Source organism: Apostichopus japonicus, chromosome 15 (assembly GCF_037975245.1).
Source record: "Apostichopus japonicus isolate 1M-3 chromosome 15, ASM3797524v1, whole genome shotgun sequence".
In the NCBI taxonomy this organism is placed as follows: domain Eukaryota; kingdom Metazoa; phylum Echinodermata; class Holothuroidea; order Aspidochirotida; family Stichopodidae; genus Apostichopus; species Apostichopus japonicus.
The window spans coordinates 23,040,752-23,055,391 of record NC_092575.1 but is presented as its reverse complement, the minus strand read 5'-3'; the positions used below and the strand labels follow the sequence as shown (position 1 = coordinate 23,055,391).

At 40.2% G+C, this 14,640-nt stretch overlaps 1 protein-coding gene across 4 annotated transcripts; it reads left to right on the top strand.

The window, feature by feature from the left end:
• Nucleotides 1-456: 456 nt before the first annotated feature.
• Nucleotides 457-13,061, top strand: LOC139981155 (protein SLC31A2-like). 4 transcript variants are annotated; one of them, XM_071993348.1, is made up of 4 exons: nucleotides 457-1,069; nucleotides 6,629-6,827; nucleotides 7,889-7,910; nucleotides 8,330-13,061. In XM_071993348.1, the coding sequence occupies exons 1-4, from the start codon at nucleotides 1,000-1,002 to the stop codon at nucleotides 8,414-8,416; spliced, it is 378 nt and encodes a 125-aa protein (XP_071849449.1). In that variant the 5' UTR covers nucleotides 457-999; the 3' UTR covers nucleotides 8,417-13,061. The 4 variants fall into 4 exon arrangements, 2 of the variants coding, with proteins under 2 accessions (XP_071849449.1, XP_071849448.1); XM_071993347.1 differs by lacking the exon at nucleotides 7,889-7,910 and having other exon boundaries at nucleotides 463-1,069; XR_011797799.1 differs by lacking the exons at nucleotides 457-1,069; nucleotides 7,889-7,910 and adding an exon at nucleotides 1,076-1,734.
• Nucleotides 13,062-14,640: the final 1,579 nt, after the last annotated feature.

Below are 14,640 nucleotides of genomic sequence, written 5' to 3'. Positions count from 1 at the left end.
TCGTTGAAAACGACTCCCATGAAGGGGAGGGAGGTGGTTCCGACCCCAAGCCAAAATTTGAGCATTTAGAAGTCAAATGGTGCATTATGTGGCATATTCATAATTTAGGACTTTAACTAACTTTAACCACAATGCTGAGCTAAAAATATACTCTTGACTTTTTGTGTGAGGTTGACAAGAGGAAAAGCACACCCTAACAGTTATACCTTATTCGTCCCCGGACTGAACCATTTTTCTGATTATCGATGTTATCACACCTTTACCGGCTAGTGGATTATGTTGTCCCGTTATTTCGATATACGGTTTATAATTCTCTGACAAAATGTTATAGCGATGCAATTAGAAGTGAGAGACTACCGTAAAGGAGAATATTTGCAAACTCAGACACATTAAAGTTTGCAAACATAGCCTTACTTGTATGGTTAACCCTTGCTTGCATTCTTGCTTGCTTGCTTTCTATCTTTCTTTCCTTTGTTTGTGTTTATCCAAACAGTTCACTGAACTCATTCTACGTTGTTAGCAGCCAGTTGTGTTGATTTAATAATTGAGAACAAAGACGCTTTACCGACTTCTAATGTCATAGGGTCGTAACACGACATCACATTTTGATATGCCTTCAGGCTTAAAATCTCTCAGTCCATAACGCGAACGTTGTTCTGAAACCATGTTGCTCTGAGAGTCGGCCTTGTCAGCGGAAGGTTAAACTTTTTTTTCTATACTATACCATTGTGAAAGTAGGCTCTCAGTCCAACTATTCTAATCCGTTGAAGCTTGAAGTTAGTGCAGTTCGTTGTCCGACTATGTATTCGTTCTGGATTGAAGACAGAGATTTTAAAGCATCATTATCAAGCAGGATAACTATATATACAAACAACACGAGCTATTAACATAACCGTGTTTACTATATATAAAAAAAGACGTGGTGTCAAACCAATTTTCATTTTGAAGACTGAACAGTTTTATCGGATTTTACCACAGCTTCGTATTAAATCGCACGTGATGGCTTATTTTAACTTTGAGAGACCACACCAGCTCTTCTTTCCGTCGTGGACGGTAAACAGTACAAAGGGTAAGCTGTTAAACATTAACTGATAAATACTGTTAACTATGCGTCAGCTATAGATAATCGTCGTAACAATTGTATCTATGTTTATGCGTATGTGTGCGTGTGTGTATGTATGTATTTTAGATCCTCCTGCAAGCAGGAACTCGCAAAGAACCCAACATTGGCATATCAAAGCCGCAAGCTGACCGAAGTCAGTCTCTAAGATTCATATTTTAACGTCCGTGATTATGAATTATCAATTGTCAACAACTCTGTAACTGGACGACGTACATTAACCTTGGAGTGACTCGACCTCGGGACCTTATGATTGAAAGGCACCGGCGATAACCACTGAGCTATGACTCCCTATAGTGCTCTTCAATTTAGTGATATTCTTAAAGGATTACTTAAAGCAGAAATTAAGTCTTGATTTGTTGAAGTCAAAGATCAAACAGAGCGATGAGAATGCTCAATATAGCTATTCCGGAGTTCAAGATATCCATCATTAAAGGCATTGAAGACTCGCCCCAAACTGCGTGCGGCCATCTGAAAAAGTTAACTTTCTGTTGCTTGCAAGTGGCGTTTTGTTCGTGTCGCTACAAAATGCAGACAGTAATGAAACGTGATACCTTGATTATCTTTTATCTGGACCTGAGATGTCCAGCCATGCTCTGTACACTGTGTTGTGGGTATTGACCGTAGCTATATGTATTGACTGTACACTACTGTCTTATTACCGACGGTAGCAATCTGTGTGTGTATTTTCTGGGATCGATAGTGGTGTCTAACAATTCTGTTACACCTCATTCGAAACTAGGTCAGATTACTGGCATTAGACGTTTCTTTTGGCGCGACTCTTCACACCCTTTAAAATATACTTATTCTCTAGAATAGTCCTTCAAGACTAGGGCGAAAAATACCCAGGGATGTCTAAATGTGAATTTGTATTCGTTTTATTTATTTTTTTAAATTATAGAATCCCACGGAGAGCTTACAACATTCTTGAAAAGTCAAAGGAGACATATGGCTTCTACTTGTTGATTTCCCCAAAAAACAGAAAAAAACATACATTTCTCTTTGTTGAGTTCAGATGAACACAGATCAAATGGTCTTGTACTGATCATATAGCAACACTAAAAAAAAATGGAATGTTCTTCTGACTAACGAATCGTTTTAAAATCTTTCTCGAAAAACCTAGACCAGTGATTTACTCCACTGTATTCGGTCACGTGTCCCTTCTTTGTCAGTCTCATCAATACGTATAGCCCCTCCCTGCCCGGGGCCCTGCCTCTCCCCCTCCCGCGCGACCAGAAACTGCTGATTTTGCTTTTAAACTGATGATACACACACTTACGCCGTAAACACCCAACGAATAGCCTATATAGCTGACGTACGTGATACGGTGTAACGATTACTATCGCACCGTTGTGGTAGCCAGGTGTATAGTCTATACAGTTTGCTGGAGATAGTTTGTGTTTGGTGCGAGAAGAACAAATAATTACACTCTGTGCAGAGAATAGAGTTGGCCTTCGTGAGGTTTGCACAACTTTTATGAGTATTAAGTATCAGTAAATGTTAAAGTGAGGGTCAGCTTGAAGTAAACAATTTACTACCAAGGTTCACTGTTTAAATCAGACACTGTAGTTTTCAATTTCCATTCAACCTTGGCCTTGCCGTTTGAATATAATAGTAACAAACTAACACGCACTCGATAAAAATGGATCCAGATACAAAGTATGAAGTTCGCCTGTTTGTTTGTTTCTTTTTTTTTATATATATTTCGGGTTAACCTCGAGTCACACATACATGTACACACATTCACACACGACATCATATATATTTATTTTGCCTTCGTCGAGGAATCAAAACATCACTATATTTGATGTACATCGTTCATAAAGGTTTCTTTCGTTCGTGCAATGGCTTAGTTTTTTTCCCGCATCAATCATTTTCACCAACTAACCACAAAAATGTTCCTTTTGATTGTGATTCAAATTCGTATAAAAAATAAAAATCAGAATTGGTTGCCGTTCTTTGCCTGAATCATGCAAGTATTCCCAACTAACTAACCCATGCCTAAATCAATCATAAAAACCTTCATGGTTGGACATTACGTGTACATACGACCTGCCTAAGCCTTTATGACGTCATCGTGAACTAATCACAATGATATCATTGAGACGCTGGGAAACACTGAGCTCAAGTTCACGAAGAAGTAGTCAGGCGCGTATCCAGGGGGGGGCGTTGGGGGCGCGCGCCCCCCGGGTAAGAAAAAGAGGAGAGAAAAAAAAGAGAAGAAAAAAGGAAAAAAGAGGGGAAAAAGGAAAAAAGAGGGGAAAAAAGAGGAGGAGGAGAGGAAAGAAAAAGAAGAAGGAGAGAAAAAGGAGAAAAGGAGGGAGTAGAAGATAAGCGCCAAGACACCGGGAAGAGAAAGAGGAACAGTGACATCATTACAGCGCTGAACCTTATTATATACACATGGCCGGGTAGCCAGTGACGGATCGAGGATTTCGGAAGGGGCGTGCGCCTCACCCTACCCCTTACACCGACAACTCCATTTTTGACGTTTCCATTTTTCCTCTCTCACTAATGTATCTATATATATATATAATATATGGTCTATCATAACGCGTGTGTGTGTATGGACGCCTTAAACAATTGTGCTATGAACCAACTGTGGCTGGTCTCGAACTCGACCGAGTCGTCGGGGAACATGACGCATTTCGGGAATGGGGCGACCCCCGCCCCCCCCCCCGAGCATATTTTTTTATGATATCGCTAGTAAATTCGAAATAGAAAATGCTTAGATGCAACTTACAAGGCATGGGAAGTGTCATTTCCAGCGATCTGGGAGGCATTTTTGGCCAAAATTTTCTTGTACGCTTCGCGCCAATTCGTGGTGGCGCTACGCTTAGATAGTTTGCCTACAGGCTTCGCCCCTCCCTCGGCAAATTATTCGCTACGCGCCTGTTCGAATTTGTAATGCTGCATTTACACTAGACCACGATTCCCACAATCGCCACGATTTTTCAAAAAGCGTGGAGCTCCACAATATATTAATGTTTTTTTTTCTTTTGCCACGCTTTCAAACGTTTTGTTACGATTTATAACGCTTTGCTAGGAAACCAGTGCCTTCCGGTCAAGGCCTGCGACGATTTTCATTACGTTCCCTCAAGTTATCTTACGATCCCCACGATAAGCTCTCGCGTTCTGCCACGTTCTGCTAAGTTCTGTTGAGGTCCCTCAGGTTCATCAAGTTCTGTTAAGATCTCCTAAGATTTATGTACACGATTTGACTAAAATTACCACGCTTGAATCCCGATTGGGGTATAAAGAGGAGGCCGGGGCCACTCTCTCATTCGTTCCAGAGAAACAATGAGGAAGCATGCTTCCAAGAGATGAAGAAGATATTGAATTGGCAAGGAGATCTTGGCGCTGAATTTGAATGGACTTCTGCTTGGACTTCTCTTACCGACGGTGATGGAGGAGGCGGAGAAGCCTTGTCATTTTTGGCAGTGATCTTCCTTCCTCTCTTTTGCGCCATTTTGTAGGATTAAACCTGGGTCCTAAAACACAAGACAAATAAAAGAAACTAGGCTATAGCTGGTCTCAAAGGTCAGATGTTTTCGTGTGAAGCGCTCAAATGGCAATGAATCTTGGAGAGCGTGGGGGCCCTTTCATATGCAAAATCGGAATCGTGCGGGGACCTAACCTAACGTGTCAGATCGTGGGAGCCAAACGCGGCGACCGCAGCAGATCGTAACAGAGCGTGAATAAATTACTCACGCTTCTCAAAGCATCTTGACGAATCGTAGTAGAGCGTGTTCCTCACGTAGTGGATCGTAGTGAAACTTGAGGAAATCGTGTTTCAAAATCCAGCAAGATCCCCTGCGATAGTGCACCAAGGTCTGTTTCGCTCTGTTACGCTCAGTTCAGCTGTACTACGATTCCCACGTTCTTTCACGCGCTCTCACGGTTTGGTCTCAGATCGGGACAATCGTGGGAAAATTTTTGACTGTCAAAAATTTTGTCACGTTCATGACGATCATCACGATTCAACCAAGTTCCCTCAAGACCACCACGATTCTGTCACACGACCTCCCACGCTCCTCACGATTCTCTCAAATTGTGGGAATCGTGGAGAACGTGGCCTAGTGTAAATGCTGCATAAAGCAAACAGCAGATATCACATCATATCAGTGAGCATGAAAATGGCGTTCCAGGATGAACAGCCTCAAAACTGTCTGTGTGTAGTCAAAGGCGAAGGAGCCCAATTTGATTTGGGGAGCTGTAACGACTTGCCCGAAAAATATAACCAACATTTTCGCGCGCTCAGCGCGCGTTCAACATGTCAATGTCAATATCATATAAGCAAGCATCGGTTATTACATCGCATGCCATCATGTACCGTACGGTCACTGAAAGTTGCGCAGTATACCGCGGGATGCTCATATAAACAACGAATTGTCCTATGTAGATGGAGAAAAAGCATGGAGGTCCAATTATGTTAAAACTCTCTTTTACATTATAGTAATGGCGAATTAGTCGGCCAAGCTTAGAACTTTATTTTAATTATACCAAGGAGATAATTTTTAAACTATTCATTTCCTTTAGCTACATCATTGCAATGTATTTTTCTTTCAGTATATATGTGCCCGAAAAATTCTCAGCATATTGCCCGAATTTTCAGAAAGAAATATTTCGTTAGCCCCCCCCCCCCCCCTCTCGCCTCCTTGACCTATGTGTGTAGTGTTCGGTTTCGGAAATATCTGGTATTTTTTTCATTTCCTTCAACGAAGTTTTATAATAGCCGTTATAGGAGGTTTCATTATTTGTACACCAATAAATTAACTGTGTCTGAATTTTTGAAAATTTCCTGACCAACATTCTTCATCATACTTCCCTCTACTCGTGCAATTTTGACCAGTCTGTTAGGGGTTCAAGGAGGTTTTTCTATATTGGTTATCCATAGATGAAATTTTTTGCAACATTATGGGTATGTTTTGAAGTGAGTTTAATCACGTACGAGAAATGTGAATTTTGAAACTCTGAACAAAAAATGGGCTGAAAACCTTCAAAAGTGGGGCTGTCGGGTATTGTGGGCCGCGACGTAGAATCACCTACAAAAAGCAATGATCCACAGGAGATGCGATGAGGTCGAACATGATGTGTGACTGGTGACAATCTTCAAAAAGGTTATGGATGGGGAAAAAACTATTGGGAAATACTTGGTTCTCAGGCAAAAGTGTACATCTGGTTGGTCATTTTCAAGCCCGAGAAGTGTCATTTCCGGTGATCTGGGTGGTATCAAAACCAGAAATGTTCTTGTACGCTGCGCGCCAACCGATGGTGGCGCTCCGCTTAGATAGTAATTCGCGCCCCCCGGGTTAGAAAATCCTGGATACGCCACTGGTAGTCCACACCAACTAAAAAAAAATCGTAAAACCCTGAAACCCTAGAAAGAAGCGAAAAGAAAAGAAGATTACTTTTTCGTCTTGTTTACATCTTTGTTATGACTTTTTGAAGTATTTTTCCAATAATTAAGATTTCTTTTGTCTTGCTTCTTCTCTCATTCATTTGCAGATCAAGCTCTTTTGCTAATTGGATTGGCGATACTAGCCGTTCTTCTGGAATGTCTGCAGACAATTTCCGATGTTGCTAAGAGGAAGATAGTGAACAAGATATCAAAATCAGAAACTTCCAGCCGTTTTTCTTGCGAAGTAACTGAAACTGTAGAGTATGGCGCAACTCTTCAGCGAGTTCATCTTACAATAAGTCAAAGGTACAGTATTGAATATCCATGTATTATATCTTACATCCTCCCATTATCACAGTTAGGTCAGAAAAAAAGGGTATCTTCGAAAGAAAATCCTTTTCCATAAACACAAGAACTCGTGTAAGTCCTCATATAAGAAGATTTCCTATGCATGTGTACTTTGCGAATATGTTGACAATGAGCTATGGGGGCTGATAGATATGGAACGCTGATATATATGGAACGCGAAATGGGTAAGCAGCTGTTAATGTCTGGAGTCGTATTGTAGGTAGACACGTTCCAATAGTTTTGTACGAGAATTGTGTTTATGGGTTCGCGCAAACCCAACTCATACCGTTATAGCTCTAATGCACTATCGCACACTATTTCCCTACTGATTATACGCTTTCCCTCGGTGAATAAAAGACGGGGTTGCCACCATGCCGCACCTAAGTCAACACCACTGACCATCGTTATAAATCCCCCCCCCCCACTCCCCCTACTCTCTCATCTTCCAATCCCAAACCTGTGTGAACTAGAGCGGACCAATCATAGGCCATAGTTTCGTGAATGGTTACAGAAACAGAATAAAATTGATATTCATGACGACCCACCCAATTATCCACACCCTCGCTTTAAAATATTTTTGTTTCTTTGTGAAGGATAGATGCGTGTAAGAAGTGTGTTCTTCTGTTCATGGAAATACACTTTCTAATAGGAGTTATCCATACAATTAAGCCAAAATGTGATCATTTATAAGGTAGCAATCCTGTCCGTATATTTCATAACAATTTATTATCATTACATATTCTTTGTTGCATATTTATTTTCATATTCTTCGACGTCTATGGCAATCCAAAGGGGCATATATACCCGTGCTTCAATCATCTCATCAAAGTAACGAATTCACTTGTGTGATACGTTTGTTAACGCATTGGCGAAGTTCGGCGACGCGTATAGCAGAATCCAACCCCCCCCCCAAAAAAAAAAAAAAACAGCGTGCTGGAAAGTTTGTGAGTGTAATGCAAGCGCAGATTTTGTGTGTAGTTTGATCGAATAGTAACATGTACGTGCTAATTTTCTTTCAGATCAGGAAGAGCTCATCAGTGCGTAAGTTTGTTTGATCAAAAAATTATTTTAGATAGAACGTCTAATAACTTTTGTGGATTGTTTCCATGCGTCGTTTTCAATGGTAAGCCAGCACTCAACCTCTGACCGATCAGCTATTACAATTATATCAAGTCTCCGAAGGGTGCAAAACTTTAGTGCTTTACTAATTGTCATGATATCGATATATGTAACAATGAATATAACAAGTATAGATAACAATAATAAGATAACAATTATAAGAAACTCACTTTACACTTATAGTACAAGTATATGGTTGACAAAAATCTAAGTCATGAAGTGAAAGAAATACCCATCTATGCATGTCCTCGATTTTATTGTCTCTTAACATTCAACGTAACGTCTTACGTCACAAGTGATACATCTCTTTGCTTTCTTTATTTTGTTTCCCTGATCCACAGTTTACTACTGAATCTGATAGTCACTTCACTCCACATAATCAAAATCTTGCTGGCTTATATGTTGATGTTAGCTGTTATGACATTTAACTATTGGGTGCTCCTGGTCATAGTCTTAGCCGCAGTCGTCGGATACTTTCTTCGACCTTTGACCGAGTCTTTTATTTGCTGGAGTAGTATTTCATCGAAACATGAAAACATTGTGGCGAAAGACGAAGAAAGAAGACCATACATCCCTTTACGAGAATCTTCAGTTTGAGCATACGTAAACATACGTTGGAATGAAGAGCGTTAAGTATTGGCATGGACCTATACCTTTCTATCTTCTCTCAACAAAAATGCAGGACTATGTCTCATCTTCACCAGATATCAAAGGTTATATGAGGTCACCAGAGGTCAAACGCTGAAACATTGTAAACACGATATCTCATCATCTCTGTTTATACTTGGCATGTGTATGCTTCATATTGAGTAGAAGAAACATATTGGTTTTGTGGAAGTCAGAGGTCATCTGTGGTTACCAGAGGTCAAACAATCAAAACCTTGTAAACACTAAAACGCAAGATAGGATATTTTTCATACTTAGCCTGTGCATGCGTCATATTGAGAAGACATCTTTATTTTTTTCATGGAGGTTAAACAAACATTTGAGGTCACCAGACATCCAACACTGAAAACCTCAAAGGTCAATGGTCATCTCAGGCGCGGATCCAGAGGGGGGTCCAGGGGCTCCGGACCCCCCCCCCCACCTGCTCTTGGCCAAAAAAAAAAGAGAAAAAAAAAGAGAAAAAAAAGAGAAAAAAAAAGGAACAAAAGAGAGAGGTGCTTTGCATGGCTAAATTGAAGGGGGTTCCCTGTTGTACTTAAATATCCAAGAATTTCACAATGGATAGAGGGAAACCCACTCCCCTTAGACCCTAGGATCACTGGAGGCCAAACCCCTCACCCTTCCAGAATCCTGGATCCGGCCCTGCAACAAACAGTGGTGACGGAACGGGAGGGGGATTGGGGGCTAAAGGCATTATGATTTTTGTAGCATCTCAACTCATCTGATATGTATTACCATATTTCATAGATTGTTTTTTTCTCATCAATTGAGAAATTGCAGACATGAGATCCATATTTTCAGGCTAGGTACATGCAGCTTAGAATACTCGGGAAGTGCCGTTTCCGGCCATCTGGGGGTGGGGGGTTTGTAAAGCCAAAATTTTCTGGTACGCTCCGCGCCAACCGATGGTGGCGCTCCGCTTAGATAGTCTTACGTTCAGGCGCGGCTGGACCAGTCAGACCCCCCCCCCCTTGTCACAAATCCTGCATCCGCCCCTGCATCTGTGGTCACCAGAGGTCAAACAATCAAAACCTTGTAAACACTACAACGCAAGATAGGATATTTTTCATATTTAGCCTGTGCATACGTCATATTGAGAAGACATCTATATTTTTTTCATGGAGGTTAAAAAACATCTGAGGTCACCATACATCCAACACTGAAAACCTTGTAAACACGATTTATCATAATAGGAATGCGAAAACGTGTTATACTTGGCATGCGTATGCTTCATGTTGAGTATAAGAACCCTATTGTTTTTGGTGGAGGTCAATGGTCATCTGTGGTCACCAGAGGTCAAACAACAAAACCTTGTAAACATGATATATCAAGATAGGAGGCATAGATACTTCTCATGCCTTTCATGTGGATGTGTTATATTAAATAAAAGAACTTTGTTGTTTTTATTTGAGGTAAAACGTCATCTGAGGTCACCAGAGGTCGAATATTGAAAATCTTATAAATATGATATCTCAAGTTAGGAAGCATGGGTACTTTTCATAGTTGGCATGTGGATACGTTATATTGAATAGAAGAACTTGATTGTTTTGGTGGAGATCAAAGGTCATCTTGGTCACCATTGTTCAAGCTCTGAAAACCTTTTAAACATGATATCTCATAGTAGCAATCATTGATATTTCTCATATATGGTATATGGATTTTCCATATTGAGTACAAGAAGCCTGTTATTGTTGGTGGAGGTGTGTATTGCCACGTACAGTAGACTGGCCTGTGTTTATCATGCCACAGTATATTAGTGTACATCAAAATAGTAATTCAGTAAAACACTATAAGAACTATCTCTGGTGAACAAGCAAAAGTCTATGCAATGAAGTAATCAAAACCATAATGCATTTTGTATGCTCTTTTCAGAACGGCTAAACGTTTTTTTTAAAAAAAAAACTATTCATGGGTTAAAAATTAGCAGACCTATCTGGTGAAGGTGAAAACAAGGGGTACAATAGTCCCCAGAAGAAAATCAAGGGGAATCCTCCCCTCCTCCCCCCCCCCCCACCCACTAGCAAAATTAATACCAAGAAAACGCTAGTGTACAGTATATAAATATTGACATATGTATGCGGTACAACTTATAAACATATGAATGTTGAAAACAGTTTCAAAAGTTGCAAAATTTTCGTACCAAAATTTTTGCATCTAAACACACTACACTTTACCAATATCAATCGGGAATAGAACCCCCCCCCCCCTCCTCCCTCCTCCCTTGGTACAAAAACTGGTGGTTGCGCCCCTGGTTAGAACCGTTGTGGCAAGAAGCGATGTGAACCGGATACAATAAAAGTTTAAATCGCCGTCTACTCACGACGGGAATAAATCATAATATTTAATCCCCCGGCCTTATATTCTATTCTAATGTACTACGTATATCTGCATGTTATTTTATACCGGTATTTACGGCGAACTCCCTGTTCTGTTACACTGTGCACATGTATTTATAATTTTCTTTCAGATTTAGACACATTTATACAATACGTTACATAGACTGGTTTGTTGTACATTGATGAGTAAACAGCTGTTGTGTTTTTGGGGGATAAATCTTTGGATGTTGTGAATCGCTACAAAACTCCCACGATAAATGGAGTTTGTTAGGATGAGGCGTTAAATTTTATTGTTGCATGTTGCAAGTGCATGTATATATACATTATATAGAATTAACATTAATATGAAACGTGTTTAGTCTAGCCTGCACTCAATTCCTAAGATTGTACGGAATCTTTAATCACTGGTATGTCACTCATTTGATGCTCAAGAGACTACGGAGGGAGTGTCTTAATTTGTCAAAATGAAATATTGATTTCGTTTCTCTTACTACTATACTAGGTTTGGAATATCATTTAAAAAATTATTAAACAAAATTGACCGACACTATAAAACAACAACAAATTGTCAACCTTATTATATAACAGCGAAGATTCACAACCAGAGGTGCATTTATTTATACTTCCAGTTTTAATATCAAGGGGGCTCAATCCACCCGCCCTCAACAGTGGCGGAGCTAGGGGTATTGGTCAGGGGGGTCGAGAATGGTCTGTATAGGGGCGCTTTCGACACTATCTAAGCGGAGCGCCACCACAGGTTGGCGCGGAGCGTACAGAAATTTTTTGAGTAAAGATAATCCCTAGATCGCCGGGAATTACCCTATCCAGGCCTTGCTAATTTGCAGATAAACGAAGAATAAATAGGTGTCATCGCCAACAAATGGGACAAATGTCAAAAGGTAGATGAGAGTGCAATAAAAAAGTAATTAATCGCGATAAGAAAAAAAGTGGAAAAAGCTGAAAAGGGCGCCAGCAGTCCATTTGAGTCCGTCGGGGGGGGGGGGGCATCCTCCCCCTGACTGTATGGACGCTCTGCCACTGGCCCTCAATCCTCACCACCGGTCGACAGAATATTACACACACACACAAAATTCCTAATTTACAGTACATACTACATAACATGTAAGTGCTGCCCGAAAAACAGGTGAAATTCTTGAACACTTTTGCAAAAGTTTCAAATATAGCACCATGTTGACCCCCCCCCCCCCCCTTAGACCCCTCCCGTAGAGGATAATGAATCTTAGTCACCAAAATACAAACATGATGGTTACGCCCGTCACCAAATATATCGATTATATTAATAGATCGATTATAATTGATTATTCATGCTAATCACTGGGCATGTCTGCTATGATTAAATTCTAGAAGAAGATGAAGAAAGACGTATACGATTTCAAACGTACCATAAAATGACGGAATAAAGTCGGTTAGTGCTACATTTGAGCCGCATCTGTTCATTTGATTTGATTTATTTATATTTGGCTTGGTTATTTCAACAAAAAAATAAAACTGTTAGCAAACTGCTTATCCACTAAAGAGCCTGTGTAAGAGAAGAGAATGTGTAAAAGTAAGTTGGCCTGAGGTTTCGATCCTAGCAGGATCGCCTTCAGTGGCTAAATGGCAAGTAACAGTAACATAAGGGACAAGTACCCCCACCCCCCCCCCCGTCACTCCTCTTCTCGTAGCTCTCTTCTGACCATTTTTTTCTCCTCACCTTTCTGTCTTTGTACTTCTCTAGTTTATTCCCTACCCTCTTAATCCTCTCTTTGTCCCTCTACTGTTTATCTCCTACCTCTGCTCTTCCCCTGTTGGTTTCATTCTTTCTTCTCTCCATCCCTTGTCTACTAATCCCCTTACATCTATATTTTTGTGTTCACCCTGCACATTAACCTGTCTGCATTCTGCATTCTGTTTTTTTTTTTGTTTTTTTTTTTACCCTTCTGTTACTGCTACTTGTCATTTAGCCTCTGAGGAAGATCCTTCTAGGATCGAAACGTCAGTCCAACTTACTTTTACTCATATACTTATATTTCTTATATATAATATTTACAATACAGCTTGTCATATCTTACTCGTGTATTTTTTTATTTTATTTTTTTGCTTCTTATTGCATGTTTAAAAGACTTTACTTCATGTACAAAGATATATGCAAACGAAAATTGGAATAAAAATGAAGGATGAAAAAATACTAAATTTCAAAACGGTTACGATAAGGTCAACGTGTACTGACCACTGACCTCTACAGTGGTACTGAAATACTCCGTGATAAGCAATATAAAGTAAACAATGTGGGGAAACAAACACTGGTGAACTAAACCAATACTGCAGGTAACAGAGTAAATATAAGCTGTCCCTGAGTTGAACTCGCCACAACCTTGTGGTAAAATGTTTGTAAGAAGGGGCAATGAATACATACGGTTTAATACGTGCTTTATTTCAAAACACTACAACACCACAAGTATGAAGAGAATTTAGCGAACCTTTCAAAGGTTTGGCAAGCCAAAACACGAATCACGAAACATTATACTTCAGGAAAAGTGCCACAAAACATCAGGGAGAACATCTTTTTGACCTGTTATCAATCATGATCTGTTTTTTTTTTTTTTTTTTTATGGCTTCCATGTTAAAGATCATGAATGTAATTTCATGTTGTGCCAAAATATGGTCAATTGAGGCAAGTTTAGACCCCTTTAGGCCTCCCGAGGCAGCGTACGAAAATTGCTTATTAAATGGGTGAAGAAGTTTGTTTACAAGTGGCGAAATCTTCAGGCTCTATTAGCAAAAAATATGGTACGGAAAATTGATGGTGCCATAAAAGGCCAACTTTTCAGCTATTTGGTGATAGGTAGCGTTTAGCTAGTGAGAACTTCTATCTAGACTTACAGACCACAGTACTTTTGAGATTTTGTGTGTAAGCCAATGGGGCTTTTAATGGGCGTATGTTACCATATGGGACCAGAGGAGTCGAGACCCTGGCCCCGGGGATGCTTATGTCTATTAGGGACGATTTATATTAGGGACGATGTCTATTGGTGCCTACACCTATTGAAGACTGTCTATTGGGACGATGTCTATTGGGGACCGTCACAATGTGTATTGGGGATCGTCACAATGTGTAGTGGGGACCGTCACGATGTGTATTGGGGACGAAGTCTATTAATCTCGGGGACGATGGCGATATTGAAGACGAGAATGATGTTCTTCATCTTAAAATCAATAATCCGATTAAGTTGTTCTTGTTTCCTCTCCATTAATTGCTTTTTTTTCGATCGTTTTCCTTTCTTTGTACAATTTTTTGTTTCGTATACAATAGCGACAATAGGGAGACATTAGCGACCTATTTAGCTACCATCAGATGAAGCCCACTTCATCGCTCCGTTCCGCTTCGGGTATGATTTCCAGATAAAAGTTTAAATCACCATTAGGCAGCTCAAATCCCCTTCCCCTCCACCCTCACCAGTGTCAAAACTTTGTCGAATAGTTTGGCGTATGGGCGCAATTTAACGATAATTTATATGGCTAGATTAGTTTTGTAACACCCTTTATTGCGATATTTCTAGTATTGACTGCAAATGGGATTAAAGGTGAGGCACTCCGCTCCTCCCCGCCCACCTTCCACTTATCTTCATTTTATTGCAGAAAGTCTTACC